The sequence below is a fragment of the Neolamprologus brichardi genome, chromosome 23 (assembly GCF_056152115.1).
Source record: "Neolamprologus brichardi isolate AB-2024 chromosome 23, ASM5615211v1, whole genome shotgun sequence".
Lineage (NCBI taxonomy): Eukaryota > Metazoa > Chordata > Actinopteri > Cichliformes > Cichlidae > Neolamprologus > Neolamprologus brichardi.
The window spans coordinates 9,646,384-9,666,541 of NC_142125.1; the positions used below are offsets into that span (position 1 = coordinate 9,646,384).

Here is a 20,158-nt window from a genome sequence, read left to right on the forward strand (position 1 = left end):
AAGATGATAAAGACATTCAAGTAATAATGGGAAGGTTTAATTTAAAATACGATGAAGGTGTCTAAAATAAAAAATATTTAATATGCAAGTGATCTTAGTGGGTTCTGATTAAATAATGCTGCACACCATAGTGTTGCAGCTGGAGATTAATTGAATTGAAATACTCCTGGGTGGCTGTATCTGTTATAACAGCATGATACGTTAGCAGTTTTATACTTTAAAATAAATAGGTTGGAGTACAAGGGACAATATGTATAGTGGTGTTGAAAATACAGGGGAGTAGAAGAAAGTATAGCATAAAAATACCTAAAAAAAACATCAGAACTGTACTTCAGTGAAGTACTTGTTACGTTACACCTCTGGTCCTGTTTATACTTTGATCCCCTGCTGGATTAACAATACTCCAGTTCAGTGACACTGACAGGGGAGCAACAGGGGGGCAATCATTTTTCAGGGAGGGATGGTACAGCTCAACTATAATTCCATCCATACATCCATCTATCTTCCTCTGATCCACTTCACACCTACAGTGAAACCACTTTAGAGTCACCAGTTAATCTAAAACCCACACAGACAAGGATGAACATGCAACCGCCACACACAGAGGCCTCAGGCGGTCAGTGGATTCAAACCCAGAACCTGAGGCAGTAGTGCTAACCGCTGCACCACTGTGCTGCCTACTAAAACCCCATGTATTTTAATCTAAGAAACAACCATAAGTCATATACCTTTGATTCCATTCATTCCATGATTTTGTCTCTGTCCATTAAAATGAAACCACCATAAAAATCAGAGGCTCTTCATGTTTTTTTGTAAGTGACCAAACTTACAAATTCAGCAAGGGTTCAAATAATTACTTCCCCCATTGTAAATAGCATTATTAACATTTGATATGATCAGGTCTCTAAAAGAGGAAGACACTTTAACCTCAGGATACTCTCATACTGACGATCGATCACTAAGGACATTTGTTGCTGTTGTTTAGTAAAAGCGTCTTATTTTCCACTTATTTATGGTGGTTATCATCAAGGTGGTTATCCACATGTGGGGCATAGAGCAACTGCTTGAAGTTGTGGACAAGTGGAACTATATGGAGTATTTTCTTATTTATGACATGAAAGTTTTGTGACTGTACCATTATCCACTGTCTCTGCTAATGTTGCAGTTTCCTACTGTGAGTCACCCTCAAACCTTGGAGCGAAGATACCTGGGAATCATCGACGCAGCCCTGCTCGACCTGCTGAAGGTGAGGCGAGCCGAGCGACTTTAATGGTTTTATTCTTAACTTTTGTCTGTTTTCAGAGTATCGTGAAAACGTCCAGTTAACCACAATAATTTTCATAAACTAGACATCTGATAGTTGCATCATTATCACGGTGTTTACGTCGTGACTGCACGGTGCCTCGTCCCTGCTTCGGCATCTCTCAGCTCATATCCTGGTTCCAGTGCTGTTATTGCTGTGTCTACACTGTAAACAGGAGCTCCATGTCAAGAATGTAGGCTGTGCTTGTGCTCTTGCGCTTTTCCCAGCAGATAATGACTCACAGCTAACATGATGATGATGATGCCATCTCAGGACTGACTTAAGCAAGGACAGGCGTCTCTCTAAGAACTAATCGGGCTTTCTTGTGTTGAGTTCAGATAAAATTGAATAACGTTTGTTTGCTAATCGTTAACGCAGAGCTGCACGGCTACCAAAGAGCTTCTGATGTTGACCCAAAATGTAGCTTCCACTGTATATTTGTGTTATTCAAAAACAAAGCTGCATCCAGATTTCAGTTTGAGTTTGTTCATACATTAAAGTGAGTTCAGAGAGACTATTGAACACATTATTTGGGTAAGAAAAAGCAAATGTCACAAATCACATTTCGCATCATTGTTTGGCTCGTTTGGTGACTGTGAGACACAATTAAATGCGGCAGCAGCTCGACTTTTATGATAATGGAGATGATTCATAGTAGCACGACTGTTTCGGTTTGTTTGAGAGGTCTGCATGTTCGGGGTGTCTTCAGCGCTCACGGGCTCCATCTGTGTGGTTTGTGGTTTAGAACATGCTGCTCCTGAACCCCACCGAGCGCTTTCTCACAGAGCAGAGCCTGAACCACCACGCCTTCCAGACCCTGCGGATGGTGGAGCGGCCTGGGCCACCCACACCCACACCTGTACGCTCCTCTAAGAGAAAACCTCACCACGGAGACAACACTACCCCCAGCAGGTCAGCAGTGAGCACTATATTTGGGGAAAGCTTGCCAGTGCAGATGTATTAATGGGTCGTTTCATGAACAAAATGCTGCCAGATGTTTTTAATCAGCAGCCACCATCCAGCAACATTTGACAGGACAGACAACATTTCAGGATAATTCATATATTGTCTGTCTGGTTTAGTCTGTAATTATTCTGCATCTCAGTGCACTTTTGTATCCTAAATTTTAACTAACGCTTTACATATTGAAATAAAGACCTTGTTTTTGGAAACTTTTATTCACTTTATTTTTCTTTGCTGTTCATATTACCAAGACAACAGTGAATTAAGATTTTTATATCTAGTCTTTTGGGAGGTTTTGATGTACTTTATGCTACTCATATTCTTCCATCACCCTGTACTTACACCAAACCTCATCCAATAAATAAAAATGAATAGCTGATGTTTTTAAAATTTCTATTGCAGTGTTTGGCCATGATAGTCACTGAGTGACAATATAATGTGACAGCATCAAGTGAGACTCGTTTAGCTGTATACTTAACCCTTTAAGACCTACCATAGAACCAAGTCCGCCAGAGCTTATATTATATTTTTATATGTTGTAGTGCCATTTCTGGGAGCATTTTAAGTTGATATACATCAATACAACCATTATTTTAATAATAGATATGCATTAAGTGCATAGTAATTACATAAATTGCAAAAAAGTGCAGTAAACTACAAAAAATTTGAAAATCGTTTGTGTTTTTTAACATATATTTCTAGTTAGAGAAATTTAAGAGGCTTATCCCTCAAAACTGTAAATACAAAAAGTTGCACAAAATAGTTTCCCACCACAGGAAATTTATTTTAAGTGTCTTCATAGTTTTATTTTTGAAATACACCAATTTTTATATACTGCAGGAAAAACGAAAATAAATACTATAATGCAAATTTGCAAAAAAACAGCATATGCATCAAAATAAACTATTTCCAGCAGTGCAATATGAGTCCTAAGCATCCCAGAAACGACACAGAAAGTCATAAAGTCAAACATAACTTTTAAAAACACCAGTATAGGCTCATAAGGCCCTGATGGTACAAAATTACATTTCCGCAAAATGACGTGACTTCCGGTTTCGGGCAGGTCATGGCGGACATGCAATAGTTCGTGCTGATGGATGTAGGAAGTGTTATATTATGTTTTTGTTGCTGCAAGTGCTTTTTATGCAGTTTTTGCAAAGCTATATGTGGGAGGAAACTGTGACTTAGGACAAGCTGATGGCATGAGATGTAAGTACAACTCCTCCGGTTTCATATGCCAAAAAAATTATTGCGCTAGCTTACGTGGTTGCAGTGCTACTGGGATTTTTAAAAAGTTACGCAAAACGGAGCGTGCCCGCTCCGACCGGCTTTAAAGGGTTAACATCCACTCTACTTTACTAAAACATCCACTGTGTCAAACACCCTCACCACCAGGGATGAATCATTGACATACAGAAAAAAAGCTCATAATAAACTGCAGGTTTCATGTCATTCATATTTATTGGGAAGAATAGGGGTCTTGCAATTGATCCCTGTGGAACACCTTTCCTTATTAAATGCAGTAAGTGGTATCTTTGCTGCCACTGAGTTCATTATTACATGTTTTTGTCTCTGCTTTTCCTTAGGAGCCATGGGGGAAAGAGCTCAGGAAGCCACCGCTCCAGCAGCAGAGAGTGCTCCAGCTTACCCCGACATGAAGACCTCCACCCCAACAACGACAGCTTTCTCAACGGCAACATGTCTGCAGCCATCAACCTCAGCCCCACACTTCATCCTAAGAACTACCAGCCACAGATCTTCAACCACTCCACCGCCTGCAGCATGGACCTGGCCAGCAGCAACCTGCCTCATCTGCTCAGCCCCGGCGAGACCAAGTCCAAGGGCGACTTTGAGATGAACTTGGGATCCAAGGTGTCAGATGGCCCAGGGGCGAAGTACCTCAAATCCAACTTCCGCTCACAGCAGAACCGCCACTCTTTTGTAGAAGGGAAGACCAACACGCTTCAGTCAGGGGACAAACACAGCCGACACAACTACATGGAGTCCCACAGCTCCACGCCATCCTCCTCTAAGTTTGCCTACCTGAACTTGTCCAAGAGCTATGGCACGCTTAGCGATGCCAAGTCAGTGGGGAACTTAAATGATGTGCATCTTTATGCAGATGAACCCACGTCTCGCTATTTTCCTTCCAGCTGCCTCGACCTCACAGCTCCGGGCAGCCCAGCGGCCCGCCGAGTGGAGAGGCTGGGACCTGGCACAGGTGGCAGAGGAAGCATGCGCTCAGAGAGAGAGAGCAACACTCTGGACTCCTCCTACAGGCGCTCCTCCACCCGCCATAAAACTTCAGAGGAGTCCAAGTCACCAGACTCCCTGGATCCCGGGGAGAGCGAAAGGAGCCATTCCCATTCTCTCTCTGCCCCACATGACCCTCTGTCTTATGGTCAGGGATACACCAGCCCCTTCTCCTCCCAGCAGAGGCCACACCGCCACTCCATGTACGTACGGAGGGATCACCAGAGGACGCACGGGGGAGACGAGGGACTGTTGGTCGGGCAGGGAATACCCACCAGAGCCAGCAGCCTCCAGCTCCTGTCCCCACAGCTGCAGCACCGCACACTGCCTCGCCACTCTGGGGGCTCCTCCAGAGAAGAAGACATGAGCAGGGTCAGTCCTCAGCCCACATCAAAACTCTCCAGCTTTAGGGAAAGCCTTCAGGATGTAATCATAACAAATGCCTACACCAGGTTTTGTTGGACGGCTCTGCCTCAGTCTCAGTTTGTCCAGTGACGCAGCCAGGACTTATTCTGGTGGCGTCTGAAAACATGGTGTGTGTTTAGGTTCTCAGCCAGATCTTGTGTCCCAGGTTTGTAATGAATTGGAAAGGCAGGATTAGCATAGCTGCAGCTTCATCTGTGAACATTTAAGGTGCTAAGAGTGTGGCTTTCCTTTTAGGACATGCAGTGAATCATGCTACCCGTATATTTATATATACTGTATACACACATATAGTATATATATACCGTGTGTGTATTTGTATGTGCTGCAATGCTGAGCTCACTTCATGCTTCATCATGTCTCCATTAACAGAACGAACAGGCACCCACTGAGGTCACCCACAGCAGACCTCCAATAAGGGACTCCACAAGGGACAACACCGCATCTTTTCACACACAGCGGAAAAAAAGCGAGGTCCGACATTCTGCCTGCACCCACCATTCCCCACCCACATCCAGTCTTCCGAGCGCGCGGATGTGGGTGGATACTGCTGTCATGAACTGCTCTCTCTTTCTCTTTTTTCTCTGTCTCTCCTGCATCAGATGCCTCTTCATTTTCTCTGTGTGCTTTGCTTCCCTCTAATGTGACTTCTTATGGTAGCGCAGTCGAGCTCGTCATCGCATCGCATTTCAGTTCTGGGCTACATTTATAGCCCGCACAGATGTTTTATTATAACGACCAATCATAAATCAATACGCCCCCACCTTATTTTTCTGTCCCTTCAGGTAAATAAAGGTATCGTTTCAGACAGAGAGGCATGCAAAGCAGGCAGCCTCGGAGATTTTATGTCATGAGTTTCTCTGTTGTGACTCAGGTTGGCTTATATCATGACCAGCAAACAGAAGATGGGGGTTCTTCCAAAGAGAACCGCAACATCTACAGCGAATCCATGCCAAGGCGGGTGGGCAGCTTCTACAGAGGTTGGTTTAATCAGGAGTGATATTTATGGCTGTGGCTTTCTCGCTTTCATTGCTGCAGTAAGGGGGGAAAGATTAACTCCAGACACATCACTGGAGGGAATATTATTTTTTACTAATCACTGATCAGCTGCTGCTATATAGAGAATTATTATATTATTGCAGATTCTTGAGATGTCTACACTAAGTTAGAGAGAAATACAGCTGTTTCACTCAAAACTAAAAATAGCCATCTTATCACCAGATTCAGTGATCTTCATCCCCTAATGTCTGTAGATTTCATAGCAGTTGATTAAAACGGTCGGGCAGTGGGCCCATTCAAAATCAAAAGCCTTACCTAAATTAAATTTGGCTGATCTTCAGTTCGAGGTCATCTTCGCGGGCATGTCCAGACAGCTGCTATTTTTAGCCCACTCTCTGGGAGTTCTGTTCTTACCGCTTCCACTGTGCACTCGGCTATTTCACCACACACCTCAAACTTGAGAAGAGAGCATAAAACTTGTGTTTCAAACCAACTGGAATTTCACACGGAAGATAACCGCTGGCGATGAGAGCTGGGTTTCCAGCGACGGCTAAGCAGTTTGCAGCCATTTCCACCAGATTTGCCTCGCTGTGATTTTGTCCACTTTCCAAAAAATTAAAATCAAGTTAAAGGATCACAGTTTTGACATGTTGGACGAGATTCAGCACACACTGCACAAGTACAAGGAGACAGAGATCTAAAAATAATAGCAGCACTGAAAATGATCCAGTGGTGCACAAGAGGATGATCAACAGGAGATTGATCAAAAGGAATCGTGTTTCATTCTTTTAAGCCCATCCTGGAACTTTTTACTCAAACCTAATTACAATATGTCAGGAAGCTGCTGAAAGCAGGCTTAAGAGTTTTGACAGTAACGCAGACTGACTGAGATAACTTATTAAAAGATGTGCTTTCCACTGTTTTGGAGTGCACAGTATGCTATAATGGAAAGAACACCTGATGCTAATGTGTTCAACTTCCTCTTTAAAGTAGTGTCCTTCGAGGCAGCAGCTATTTTAAGACCAAGCCATGTGTGGCTATTCAGACATGAGGACTGGCTCCATTGTATCACAATAGTGACATTTCAACTGGAGTATAATCTTGAGGAAGAAGGTGAAATTACAGTGAGCCAAACAGGGCGAAATGTAGTAGGTGGTGAGCACACTGTGTGCTAGCAAAGACTGCATGTACCACCGCTACGGTCAACTGGACACTCTCCTTTAGATATCTCAGGGAGTCAATTCAGCTTTGCGATGATTTTGCAATTGTTGGGGACAAAAGTGTGATGCAGACTCTTCAAGCGTGTTTCTGAATGTGGTTGCCTTTGGGCACTGCAGAATCTTCCACTGAAAATTGAAGAGCGTCCCTTTGCGAAGCCTTAAGCTGAGCATTATTACCCTCCTGGTAATGTTACCCGGCTTAATCCTCCTAAAAGGGACCATGACTTGCAAAATTATTTTGTATTAGACAAAAATGGAATTTAGACCAAGCGCAGTAAAGATCCAAAGGGCTTTTTTTCCCTCATAGACTTCAGTATGGCCAAACTTCTTTTTACAAGCAGAAAGGATGCAATAATAAGCACTTCTTTGCTTCACATTTATACAGCCTGTGGTCTGAACAGGACTTCGCCATAGTTGTTGCTAACTGTTGCAGCTCTACACACGTAACTCATTCACATACATATATCTGATCTGGTTTGCTGAAAATGAGTTAAACCATGTGGAAATTTGTGCATTGTTTGGCATTTGTCCATTTCCATAATACGAGGGACACAAAAACTTGTGTCCCAGCTTGCATTTTTGGGGGCGGCCAATGTTTGAAACTTTGAGATTGACACGCGATTACTTTAGTGTATGAATTTGCTTTAAAGTCTAACTTATGGTACTGCACAGGAGCCTTTGTGGGCGCCATTGTTGTTTGCACTGGTGTGTCAAGTTGTACTTGGAGAAAAATCTTGAGGAACGCTTTCAATTCAATTCAATTCAATAAACTTTATTGATCCCGAAGGTTGGCCCCGAAGAAAATTGGGTTGCTTTTATTGAAAGGAAGAGGAAGGTCAAAAGAGAGAAAAGTAAAACATCTAATTGAAACAGAACACCATCGATCGCATTAGCGAAATGCACAAGTTTGATACAATTGCAGTCTGTTACATTTTCAGTTCGCTGAGGTCTTTTGCGTGTGCCAATCAATTTCCGATGTTTACACGGCATGTTACAGCCAAGCCGACCTGTCACAGCTGTTAAAGTCTACATCACTGTTAGTTATGGTATAAATTTCTACATACTTGCAGCTCTTTTTTTTTATTATATTCCCTGTTTTTTGTTGTGTATCTTTGGAAATCTTGAGTTATGTTTTAATCTTAATTTATTTGTATTACCCGCCTAAACTTTAGATATATGTTTGGGTCAGAGCTAGAATTATGACATCTAATGACCTGTGTTTATGTGTTTATTTCTCTGTATATTGGACGTAAATTAACCCATTTGTTGTGTTTGTTGAACAGTCCCGTCTCCCCGGCCAGACAACTCCTTCCACGACAGCCGGGGTCAGAGTCGGGGCTCGGGCTTGTCTGGCGACGGCGGCAGTTTGGCGAATCACTCCAAACGACAGCCGACGTTTGACCCCTGGTAATTATATCTTCTAACCACGACCGAAAATAGTTTCACACCAAAAGAACAGCAGCGTTTATTCTCTTCGCTGTCTGTGGCGCTGTCAGAACAGTATACCGTCAGATTTAATTTCACACCGGCCACATGACGTGGCATTTTTAACAGAAATTCTTACTGGGAGTTAAAAACTTTTTTAGCCGAGACATCACGCTCATTACTCTTTGTTTTTATTTCAGGACTGGCCCAGATACTGTAGTCTTGAATGCCTCTGAGCCTTCCAAAGAAAAGGAGAAGCAGGGTTTCTTCAGAGCAATAAAGAAGAAAAAGAAGAAATCTCAGATGGTATGTTGTGTGTGAAGTACGTCTGAGGACTTACGCCCACATGTGGATGCAGTGTTTTCCCATCTATGAGCCTCATCGGCACCTTTACAGAAATATAAAACCATTTATTGTTGTTGTTGTTGTTGTCATGTGCATCATGTTTACCTCTACCACCAGTCATGTGCCTCTGTAATTACAGATGGAAGTCCCTGATGGAAGGCCTCCTGTCATCAAGAAATGTCTTTTCCCTCTGTTTAGCCCAAAGAATAACATAAAGCATAGTTCCTCTGTGAGAGTCCTCCCTGTAGTGTCCTCTCCCATGGTACATGCTGTTTTACACTATCCTACTCACCTCCTGCCTCTGTGTCACCCATCTAACATTGCATGCTTTAACAGCACTGATCAACACTGTTTTAATGTGTGATTTTTAAGCCTGGTTTTCCTGGTGGTGAGTTGAGTGAATGAATCAATAAACCAGCTGGATCCATCAATACGAGAAAAAAAAAAGCTCCCACTTTGAAGAAAAGCATGCACTTGACTGCAATCGGTTTAAAAGGATGGATCTGACGGGTCATTTTTGTGCTTTTGATCACTCGCCAGTGATTTCAGCCATGGCCCTAACAGCATGTCTCTGCTTATGAGCTGAGGATGGACGAGAGCGCTCAGGCTTTAGCTGAGCACACACGGTTTCAGGAGTTTGTGTGCTTGTTTTCACAAAGCTTTACTGCTTACCGGCATCATGCAGAGGCATTTGATCAATTTCTCTATGTGCACCTAAACCCAATGACTTTATTACAGAGCAAAGATCAGAAAGTGATGGTGGAGCTACAATAGTACTTGCTTAATATAAAAGCGACCACATTTTGGCGTGTTAAACTAGCTGCCAGCTCTGTGGCAGTGGTGGTTCAGCATGAAACAGGTGTTTGAGGCTCTTTCTTCCCTTTGCATTTCTATTTATAAGTGACAGTTTGCTCAGATTCGGGGAGGGGGGGTTACATGCTGATGACAGAGCACAAATAAATGCAATCTGGCCAGGAGGAGGAATCAGGCAGTCAGACTCGGAGTCGGTGGAAAACGGCATTTACTGCTTGAAGAGGATATCATTTGAACTGCGTTTGAATTACGCTCAGAAAACATCTTTTATTTATCCGAAACGAGTGGAGTGTTCTCTTCTCTTCCTCAGATCAGCAAACACATTGGGGTTTGGCTTCTGATGCATGTTTTTTGTCCGTTTTCTTTTTATTTCTTTACTTCTTCACTGCACTGGAGATCAATAAGTAACAACGCAGGTTATCAGATGTAACTTCACATTTATGTCTGTGATGAATGAGCGCATGTAAAGGGTAACATGAAACACAGAAATCTGTTTACTGAAGACGCTCATTTCCAGCTCAGACTCTAGTAGAGTAGCTTTTGCATGACTCACAGTTCAAAATAATCCTTATTTAAGTTGATTAGCTGTCTAAAAAGCACAATTTTAGCTCTCTTTTCCTTTCAGGTAACTTTCTACTGATTGGCTGCTACTCAAAAACAGAAGGTGCAGAGATTGCCTGTTCTCTCTGACATCATGAAGAACCAGAAGTAGAAAAAACTGTTAGAAATGAGTGCTTAGGCCAGTTTGAAACAATATAAATTAACTTCATAAATAAAAACAGTTTAGCAGATTATGTGAGTGTTTTATGTTGCCCTAAACATTGTGCACTGCTGTCCTAGTCATGAGTGTGAAATGTGTCTGATTGGATGAGTAAATTATACCTCCGTGCTCTGTGTCACAGGTTTCCAGTGAAGGCGTGGATACGGTCATCCAAAAGTCCTCCAGGTCTTCGAGTCACCAGAGCAACCGCCACAGGTCACGTGACAAGAGCAGAGACCGGGACCAAGATCGAGACAGGGACAAGGACTGGCCGCCTGAGAAACTGTCCGATTCACACTCTTCGGTGAGAGTTCTCCTCGTGCGCTGTTGCGAAGTGCTTGATTTAAACATTTATTCATGAGCTGCGTTTCGTTACATACGCTCTTCCCGAGGAGAGCGCCAAAGAGAAATAAGAGCAGGTATCCTCGTCTAGAAGATTTAATCAATGCAGATCAGCGTCACCTGCTAACCAAGATGTCAGGGAGAGAAAAAACAGATGGCGAACACAAAGGGTGATTATTTCTTCTAGAAGAAATGCTCTTTTTCTCTCCTAAAGATTGAAATTTTGTATAAATGTTTCAAGAACTGAACTGTAACTGAGCCAAATAAGTTGCAGACTTTTAAATTTTACCAATTTTCCTGTCTGTCCAGGATGATTTAGTAATCAAATAAGCTGTGACTCAGATGTTGGTGTTTAATAAAAGCAAAGACACACCTTAATCCCTTCACTGCAGTAATCATAAGAGACTGTCTGACTGGACTGATCGTCCGTCATCGATGGGATTAAACCTGTCGTGAGCGCAATTTTTCTTTCCTCTGATATTTTGTGTTCCGTCGTGTCTCTCAGAGCCAACCGCTGAAGTCGCTGCGCAAGCTCCTGCACCTTTCCTCCTCATCCTCCAACCAGACCGCATCTTCTGACATGCGCTACCAGCCGCTGCCTAACTCAGCCTCTGCTCAAGGCGGTTTCACCGAGGGCCGGGGTCACTCAGGGGTCAGCACGCCCCAGCTCAAGGCCCGACAGTCAGCGTACCCGCTGCCCGGACAGCTGGATTCCGGCTGGCACACGTCCGCCCTGGGCCGCCCCGAGGGCAACCCCTACCCGGAGCAAATGAGCATCAAAGGAGGCCAGAACGGGCACGGCTTCGGACGCCCGTCCAGATCTCGTATGCCAAATCTCAACGACCTGAAAGAGACAGCTCTGTGATCTCCAGCGCCCCACTGCTCTCACGCGTGTGTCAGACTCCTCTGTTACCACCTCCCTCCTGTAACACCTGCTCCACACACACACAAACGCACACACCAAACCATCAGTTCAAACACTGCTTGCAAACAGGCCAAAAGCCTTTTTACGTCCAGATTTTTTTAAAGCTTCCATGTTTGATAGACTTTATATTAATACCTATGTAATTCTGATTATAATTTGTATTATAAAGTAAATATATTACAAATTCAGTGTATATATATATAAATGGATAGATAAAGTGTAGATTTTAAGTGTAAGTATTTTTGTTTCTATTAAATATAGAAATATAGTACATTTTACTGCGTAGTATTATTTAAGACTAATCTAAGGCATTCGAAGCAAATGCAGTTTTATCAGTTGTTACAATAGAGATTGGTAATGTCAGTATCTCGTGTTCATCTCGTCCAGGATTGTAATTCTGTGTCCAAGCTGTCTTGCCTATGGATGTGCTCTGTCAAGACTGGTTACAGACGCTCAAATGCGCAACTGCGAGCCAGTGCAGCCGTGTCGAAATCCAGCTATAACCTGTGCAGTTTCTCTGAGCTGAAATTGACAGTCTAAAAGCTTACGTTTTATTGCTCTTTTCCTTCTTTCTTTTTTCTGAAAAGATTTTAGGTTTTACGTCTTAAGTGCAGCCATTTTAGAAACTACGGTGCCATCAACTAACAGAAAGCCTAACCTACATCGCCCTCTGTGGGAGATATCGAAGCACTGCATCTCCTGTTTTCTGACTGAGATTGTCAGGCACATTTAGACTTTTCCATGCACTGTATGTGTAAATGACCATTTGCATAATATAGCCCAATGTTACAAAAATAGAGCAAACCTCACAGTTTTAAAAAAATGTGTCTATACAAAGGAGATGCAGGAGCGTTAACGTGCCCTTACGGATGAATTATAACGTGTTCAAATGTTCTGCAATGCTTTGAGCAAACGTCAACAAACATCTGCAGCTGATAACGAAGGGAGTGGCTTTTCTCTGAAAACTACAGGATTCAATAAAGACTCTGTTGTTTGATTATTTTATTTTTTTTAACTTCCAAGTGGTTCTGCTTGTTTGACCAGTTGAAAACATGTAGAAATGCACCCAAAAAACCCCATTTAAAGTTTAACTGCTGTAAATGTAGATTTCTTTATTTTTTAGAAGGTAACAGCAGTTAGAGGAACACATAAGCCATTCTGGGTGTATGTGGTACAATGACTCCCAGCCTGTGAAAGCACCACTGTTTCTCCTCCACCTGTTAGCTATTTAACTCCACACATTACAACATTTAAAAGTGGATATTACAAGTTTTCTTTGTTTAATACACTTAAACTGTCAATATCAGGGTAATGGAACAGCATCTCTTTTAGTAACCCTTTTAGCCAGACTGACTGACTGACCAGATGTTTCTGCCATTCATGCATCCATTCACTTGATTTGTATACATTCAGTTTTTCTACCAAGCACATTTTCCTTAAATATCAATTATATGAGTAATTAAACCTTTGATTTTGTTCATTTCAGCTGCATTTTACTCCAAATTATTACTTCATGTTTATTGAGGGTAAATAATAATTTTGTTTTGAGTTTACACTTAGCTGTTTCAACTATTTATCCATTATTTTAATTACTTCCACCTAACCATCCATTTAAAAGTCCAGCTTTTTCAGCTAGTTTAATGTTTTCCAGCTGCTATTTTCCCATTTATTAAATACTTTAAGCTACTTTCTTCATTGGTCCAAGAACTATTTTTCACATTTATCTATTTCTCTGTTTTCAACCATTATTCCACTATTAGCTGTTCCAGCTGTTAGTTGAACGTCATCAGCCGTTATATTTTTTATTTTTTTGCAACAGTTTCTTTTCCTCTTCTCGTTCTTTTTTAATTGAAGCTAAAATAGGCTCATCCCAGCCAATTATCGATGTACTCTGGCCTTTTCTTTCTTTAGCCATTTCTCCATCACCCCCTGTTTTCTGACTGAGGTTGGCTTTCCTTTAACATTAACCGTTCGCCCATTTCTTTCCACAGCTGTAGTATTTCTTTCAGCTGCAGCATCCTCGCCCTGGTTGGGAATCACTGTACTGCTGTATTTTTAACTGTTTGCACACACTGAACCACTTGGGATATGCTTTGGAGAAATCTCAAAATGGAAAGGCAGCGGGGGGCAGAATCTGTACTGTAACGTTGTTTTTCTGTTGCAAATAAAGTGCCATGAGAGTAGCTTGGCAGAAATAAATCCTAACCTTTTTAATGTTGCACTTTGAAGAGACTACGTGGCTCAGCAATATTGCTCTGTAAATTCTTCCTCACTTTCATGTTCGTGTGCGCAGTGTGTGAATATTGAAAGACGAGGGAGGGGGGGGGGGGCCGCCGGCTCCTACTGTAACGCGCTGAGCCCAGACATGACCGTGTCGTATTGTGTGTGGTGCATCTGTAAGGACTGTGCACACTCTGTACTTGACACGATACGTTTCTCTCTTTGGATTATTGTTTCGCTGAAGGAGCACCGTGTATTATATTAATACTGATGTGTGACTACTTGTTTGGTAATATTTATAACAGAGGATGTTTATCAACTGTTTAAATGAAATCAAGTATTAAGTTTGTGCTTTTATTACAGACACAAATTAGTAGCATAGTCAGTGTTTATCTGCTTTTTTTTTCCAACAGAGCATTTACATGACGGCATAAACTCACAGATGAATGCTTAACAATTTTAGATTATTCATGTTTACATATGTAACAGTAAATCTCAAATAAAACAAGCCCGTTTGATTTGACTCTGAACATGTAGAAGCTTTTTTATTTCCTGACGCAGTTAATAACTGCTTTATTGAAGGTGACAAATTTCAATTTGAGCTGGAACAGTTTGGTGGAAACTTTAATACAGACAAATAATCCATCAGAGGACACCAGAGATGTCCACCTGCCCAGAGAACTGTGAGCCTCACCAAATGGGGACAGACTAGACTTGTATCAAAGGATCTTACAGTGTTAGATAAATATTCCCCTTTTGGCAAGTGACAGGGTTGACAGGGGAATGATGGTCAGTGAGCTAAGAAACACTTCAGGTGCATTTGTTCATGCACATCAGCAGCTCCATCCTCATGGCAATGCGGGTGTGCCAGCCCAGCGGCAGCAGGCGTATATAACGAGCCACAATAGGCGGGCGCAGCAGGTTTTGTACCGTGGAAGAGCGATCGGAGTTTCCGTAGAAGACCTAAACAAAAAGAAAGTACACAGCATTTAAACATGCTCATTTTGTATCATTTACACACACAATAATCAGAAAAGGCTCATGAAGAGGACCTTCTATGATTACTTCCACCTCCATAGTTTTATTCTTTGAATAGCTTTGCATGATTTTACAGTTCAAAGTACTATAATCCTTATTTATATTAACACTCAGTTCATCTACTATATGAATCAAGCAATTTTAGCTCCCTTTGACTCAACTTTACTCTGATTAGCTGCTCATCATTAACCAGAAGCTTTGATTTGCACAGCTGTGTGCATGATGTGACCATATTAGTATCCTATATTTTTGACAGCTTAGAAAGCCAAGCCAAATAAACTCGGCAGCAGCTATGTGTGAACTACTAAATCATTCACGAGGACTTAAAGCATAATAGGTCCACATAAAATTACAATATAACAGCCTCTTAGTTGGATATATTTAAACACTTTAGTGTGTACTGATTGGTGTAGGCCAGAGATTTCAAACTCATTTTAAATTGTGAGCTTTATGCTGCTCACATCGATCATACATCAAATCAAATCAAATCAAAATGTATTTATATAGCACATTTACAAACAACAGTTTTGATCAAAGTGCTTCACAAATTAAGAAATAAAAATAAGACAAACACAACGCAAGACGAGACAAACATAGAAACCAACCAAATGATAATCAAACTATCTTACATCAAAGCCAGAGTAAAAAGATGGGTCTTTAAACGAGATTTAAAAGACTGAACAGTCTCAGAAGAGCGAATGGCAAAAGGGCGGTTGTTCCACAATCTAGGAGCTGCAATAGCAAAGGCACGATCGCCTCTGGTTTTCAACCTAGACTTAGGTTGCATTAAGAGCATCTGGTTAGAAGATCTTAGTGCTTTTATAGGATTATACAAATAAATAAGTTCTGTTAAATAGTGTTATTTAAGATTTTATAAGTGAGTGGACCGATGAAATGCCCTTCTCTGTCAATGTAAAGATGTTTAACTGCACATGTAAACCCTGAGATTATTGCAATTTAATAACAATGATGGATTGTATTTATATAGCGCTTTTCAAGGCACCCAAAGCCCTTTACAATTCCACTATTCATTCACTCACTGGTGAAGGCAAGCCCTGGGGCAGACTGACAGAAGCGAGGCTGCCATATCGCACCATCAGCCCCTCTGGCCAACACCAGTAAGTGGTAGGTGAAGGACACAATGACCAGGACAGAGAGCCCGGGGATCGAACCGGCAACCTTCCGGTTACAGATGAGCTTCCCAACCCCCTGAGCCACGGTCATCCCAATAATAGATCTCAGTTTTTCCAAATTACAAAGAAATAATGCTGAAGTAAATGAAAGTGGAAATTTGGGGGGTAATTTAAATGGTACAAAAGCCCACAGGACTCAGTTATTATGACGCTTTCAAATGTGACTCCTGTTTAGTGTACCTACCCTGTTATTTCCAGTCTGGTCTTTGTAGTAGATCCAGTTAAGAGTTTCTAAAGTGCGGTACTGGATGCTGTATTTAGTGATCCACTCATCAGCGTCGCAGCGGCCCTGGGTGAGGACACCAGACACCACGCTCACCTCCTTCAGGTCGATCTGGATCCACTGGTACTGATCGTTGAATTTGGACAGCCATGCGCACCTAACAAAGATTCACATTCCCAGTTATTTGTTTATCTGGGGCGCGCTGTGTGACACGAACTGGGTGGCCTTGACTCACCCAAAGCCCTGGTTGTTAAGGCGAGCCTTGTTCGGGATCCAGGAGGAGTACCAGCCGGTGTACTGGTCCTGACTGGAGCAGCTGATTTGGTCTGAGGTCACAGATCCAGATTCAAATCCCAGCGGTCTGTGGTACGGACATTCTGTGAAAGGAAACATTTCCAGGTTACTGTGGCATTAAATCGTATGAATTCCTGAAAATAAACACGTAGTAAACTTTCTAAACACTTCCAATGAGCTGGGATGGAGCGATTGGTTCATTTTTGTGTTAAAAATGACTTAATGCCATTTGATGTTTTGAAGCAGAGCACAGGGTAGATTTAACTGAGCACAAACATTACACGTTCACACGGTAGCAACATGTCAAGTAAAGTGTTGACTGCACTACACTATGTTCTGTTCTGTATGGGGTGGTCATGATGCTATACTATCTGCCTTTTGCTTAGGCGAGCAGTGAGCAACAGGTACCAACAACCTTACTGACATTGTGCAAGCACAACAAAATTACTGTTGTGCTAAGCTCATCAAATAACAAAAAAATATGAAAAGTATAAAATGTTAGAAATATGAAATATCAAAATATTGGATTAATATTGTCAAAAAACAACAAGACTGTATATGTTTGCAGAAAACCAAATCAGCACAAAGATGTCACACCAGCTGTCTGTTGTGGAGAGGTGATGAAATAGACTTGTTTTGCAGCCACGGGACCAGGAAACCTTGCAGTCATCGAGTCGACCGTGAGCTCTTCTGTATATCAAAGTATTCTAAGGGCAGATGTGAGGCCACGTGCCCCGCAGTTAAAACTTGCGCAAGACTGGGTCATGAGGCAGGGCAATGATTAAAGCCCAGCAGCATCTCTATCAAGGAATCAAGGTGCTGCCGAGGCCGAGTCAAAGTCCAGACCTCAGCCTCACTTTAATGCTTTACACCTTAACCTCAATGAAATCAAGGAATGCCGTGAAGAAGCGTGCGACAAAATCCCTCCACAGTGATATGACAGAATGATAAAGTCATATGGAAAACAATTATTTCAAGTCGTTGCTGCATAATGCTTCTGCGATTTCACAATAAATAATGACACGGTGGAATATGTCATGTGTCCTCATTCATCTGATGGATTATTTACCCAATGTTTAAGACCAGGTAAGGACCAGATGATTTTCCCAGTTGGTAAAAAAAAAAAAAAAAAAATCAAAGAAGTGAATCAGGGTTTACTTTCTTTTTTCGATGATGGTTTTCAGGTCCCTCTTCTGTGGAACCAGCTTCCAGTTTGGATTCGGGAGACAGACACTATCTCTACTTTTAAGATTAGGCTTAAAACTTTCCTTTTTGCTAAAGCATATAGTTAGGGCTGGACCAGGTGACCCTGAATCCTCCCTTAGTTATGCTGCAATAGACGTAGGCTGCCGGGGGAGTTTTTCCTTTCCAGTCACCTTTCTCACTATGTATTAATAGACCTCTCTGCATTGAATCTTATCTGTTATTAATCTCTGTCTCTCTTCCACAGCATGTCTTTATCCTGTCTTCCTTCTCTCACCCCAACCGGTCGCAGCAGATGGCCACCCCTCCCTGAGCCTGGTTCTGCCGGAGGTTTCTTCCTGTTAAAAGGGAGTTTTTCCTTCCCACTGTCGCCAAAGTGCTTGCTCATAGGGGGTCATATGATTGTTGGGTTTTTCTCTGTATCTATGAAGCGCCTTGAGGCGACTTTTGTTGTGATTTGGCGCTATATAAATAAAATTGAATTGAATTGAATTGAACTGAATAAATTGACTTCGGGTAATAAAAAATATATCAGTTACATCAGATGAAAATTACTCCCTCTCACCCCTGACTGGATTTGTTTCAATCTGCCAGAAAAGCGGATGATAGAAGTGATAGAAGAGCTGCCTGAAATGAAATGTTTATTCCATTTTAAAGACATTAAAAACGCAGCAAAGTATCTTCTTCCAGCTTTTCCTCGTGTAATAGTCCAACTTTGCTAATCAGAACTCTTGCATGATGAGGTAGAAGAAGATGATCGGGGCATTTTCTGATGTGTGCTTCCTTTGCTAGTATCATAGGTGAAGGTCGTGGCCTATTTGGGCTCCCTAATCTGTTCGTCACATTCCAGCACAGGTAATGAGATTATCTGAAAAGCATTTGCCTGTTCAAGCTTCTTCCTCACAGCTGTTCATTTCTTAACCTTCAGTGCAAGCCTCTTTCATCTTACAGGCTGAAAAACTGCAAGATCAGAGAGGTGATTGTGCACCACTGCAGCGTGAAAGCACATGAGGACACAGCCAGCCACCATCAGCTGTTTGATCCATCACAGATGTTAAATAAAGATCCACAGGACACAACTCTGCCCACCATTCATCTTCACATGCATGACTTTCTCCTGCAAGTTAGTGTCCTTCGTATAAAGGGGATCCCATTAATCACTTTTTAAAACCTAAAAAAGGGCATCCAGCAGGAGTGTAAGTGAAACAGACAGAGGACTACACAGGTGGAGTCCTCACCTGGCATGCAGTTCAGCAGGTGACTTTGAGATGGTGGCGGCGTTGGCAGCGAGGTCGGGGGAACAGGTGGGATGACAGCAGGGATGCGTGCAGATTCGCAGTCACAGGTGCAGGCTTTCGCTTTTGTGTTCCAGGTTTCGATCACCTGCTGGTCCTCCTCCTGCAGGTCCGGCTCCTGGATGACCTCCTCCTCCTCCTGGAGATCACACAGGGTGGAATGAATTGAGAGTTTGCTCTCAGAGTTTAAGACTTTTAAAGCACATTTTAGACCTTTTTGAGACTCTTTCTTACCTCCTCTGAGTGAACAGTGACAAGGGCTATACACCCCATCGACAGAAGCATGAAATGTAAGAGCAGATGATAGAATAAAATGTGTAAGAAAAAAGAAAATGACCCAAAAGAAGCACCATATCAAATAATCTTATGAATTATTGGATTGCATCTGAGGATTGCACAAAGGAAACACCAAGGAAAAGCTTTTTACCCTCTTTATAATTTCACTTGCAGCAGCAGTATTTTTGTGTAGTACTGCTCACTGCTGTTTTAATAACTTGTGGGACCATTAGCATTATCATAAAGGCACAATAACTGTTGCGATTATTTTAAGGCAGGATCAGCTGCACAGTGACTTACCCTGAGAGAGAAGCAGGAGGAAAAGCACAGCAGCTCGACAAGCAGGCATCTTCATCTTTCCTCTTCAGCTGTGCTGAAATGAGATGTGTATGATACCCACTGCAAGTGGATGGGATTACTGTAATCCACAGGCCTGCAATGGCCTTACCTAAGGCTCCTTATTGGCCCTTAGACACCTCCCTCAGGTGCTCTTGCACTGAATGTCATCACCTCATCTATAAAAAGACCTAAGACTAAGACCACCAGGTACCGGAACAGCTTCTTCCCCACAGCTGTCAGACTCCTGAACTCTGCCTCCTGACATCTGACCCACATGGTAAACTCATGGACTGGACATACACACAC

The 20,158-nt window shown here is 42.2% G+C and overlaps 2 protein-coding genes across 5 annotated transcripts in view; one reads left to right on the forward strand and one right to left on the reverse strand.

Annotated features, from left to right (window-relative positions):
- LOC102794434 (cyclin-dependent kinase-like 5) overlaps positions 1-12,771 on the forward strand; it is a 51,189-nt gene extending 38,418 nt beyond the window's left edge. For 2 of the 4 annotated variants that reach the window (XM_006790251.2, XM_006790250.2), the window contains 10 exons: positions 1,166-1,246; positions 2,049-2,215; positions 3,853-4,891; positions 5,315-5,416; positions 5,817-5,922; positions 8,445-8,568; positions 8,787-8,892; positions 9,071-9,193; positions 10,647-10,808; positions 11,352-12,771. In XM_006790251.2, coding sequence (XP_006790314.2) covers positions 1,166-1,246; positions 2,049-2,215; positions 3,853-4,891; positions 5,315-5,416; positions 5,817-5,922; positions 8,445-8,568; positions 8,787-8,892; positions 9,071-9,193; positions 10,647-10,808; positions 11,352-11,711 — 2,370 coding nt within the window. In that variant the 3' untranslated portion in view covers positions 11,712-12,771. The remainder of the gene's footprint in view (positions 1-1,165; positions 1,247-2,048; positions 2,216-3,852; positions 4,892-5,314; positions 5,417-5,816; positions 5,923-8,444; positions 8,569-8,786; positions 8,893-9,070; positions 9,194-10,646; positions 10,809-11,351) is intronic. The other 2 variants (XM_006790253.2, XM_006790252.2) reach the window with 2 other exon arrangements.
- Positions 12,772-14,331: 1,560 nt separating this feature from the next.
- On the reverse strand, positions 14,332-19,897 carry LOC102795268 (retinoschisin-like). Its single transcript, XM_006790254.2, has 6 exons — positions 19,814-19,897; positions 19,472-19,497; positions 19,181-19,376; positions 16,681-16,822; positions 16,407-16,602; positions 14,332-14,954 (listed from the first exon to the last, which is right to left on the reverse strand). The coding sequence occupies exons 1-6, from the start codon at positions 19,866-19,868 to the stop codon at positions 14,802-14,804; spliced, it is 768 nt and encodes a 255-aa protein (XP_006790317.1). The 5' UTR covers positions 19,869-19,897; the 3' UTR covers positions 14,332-14,801.
- Positions 19,898-20,158: the final 261 nt, after the last annotated feature.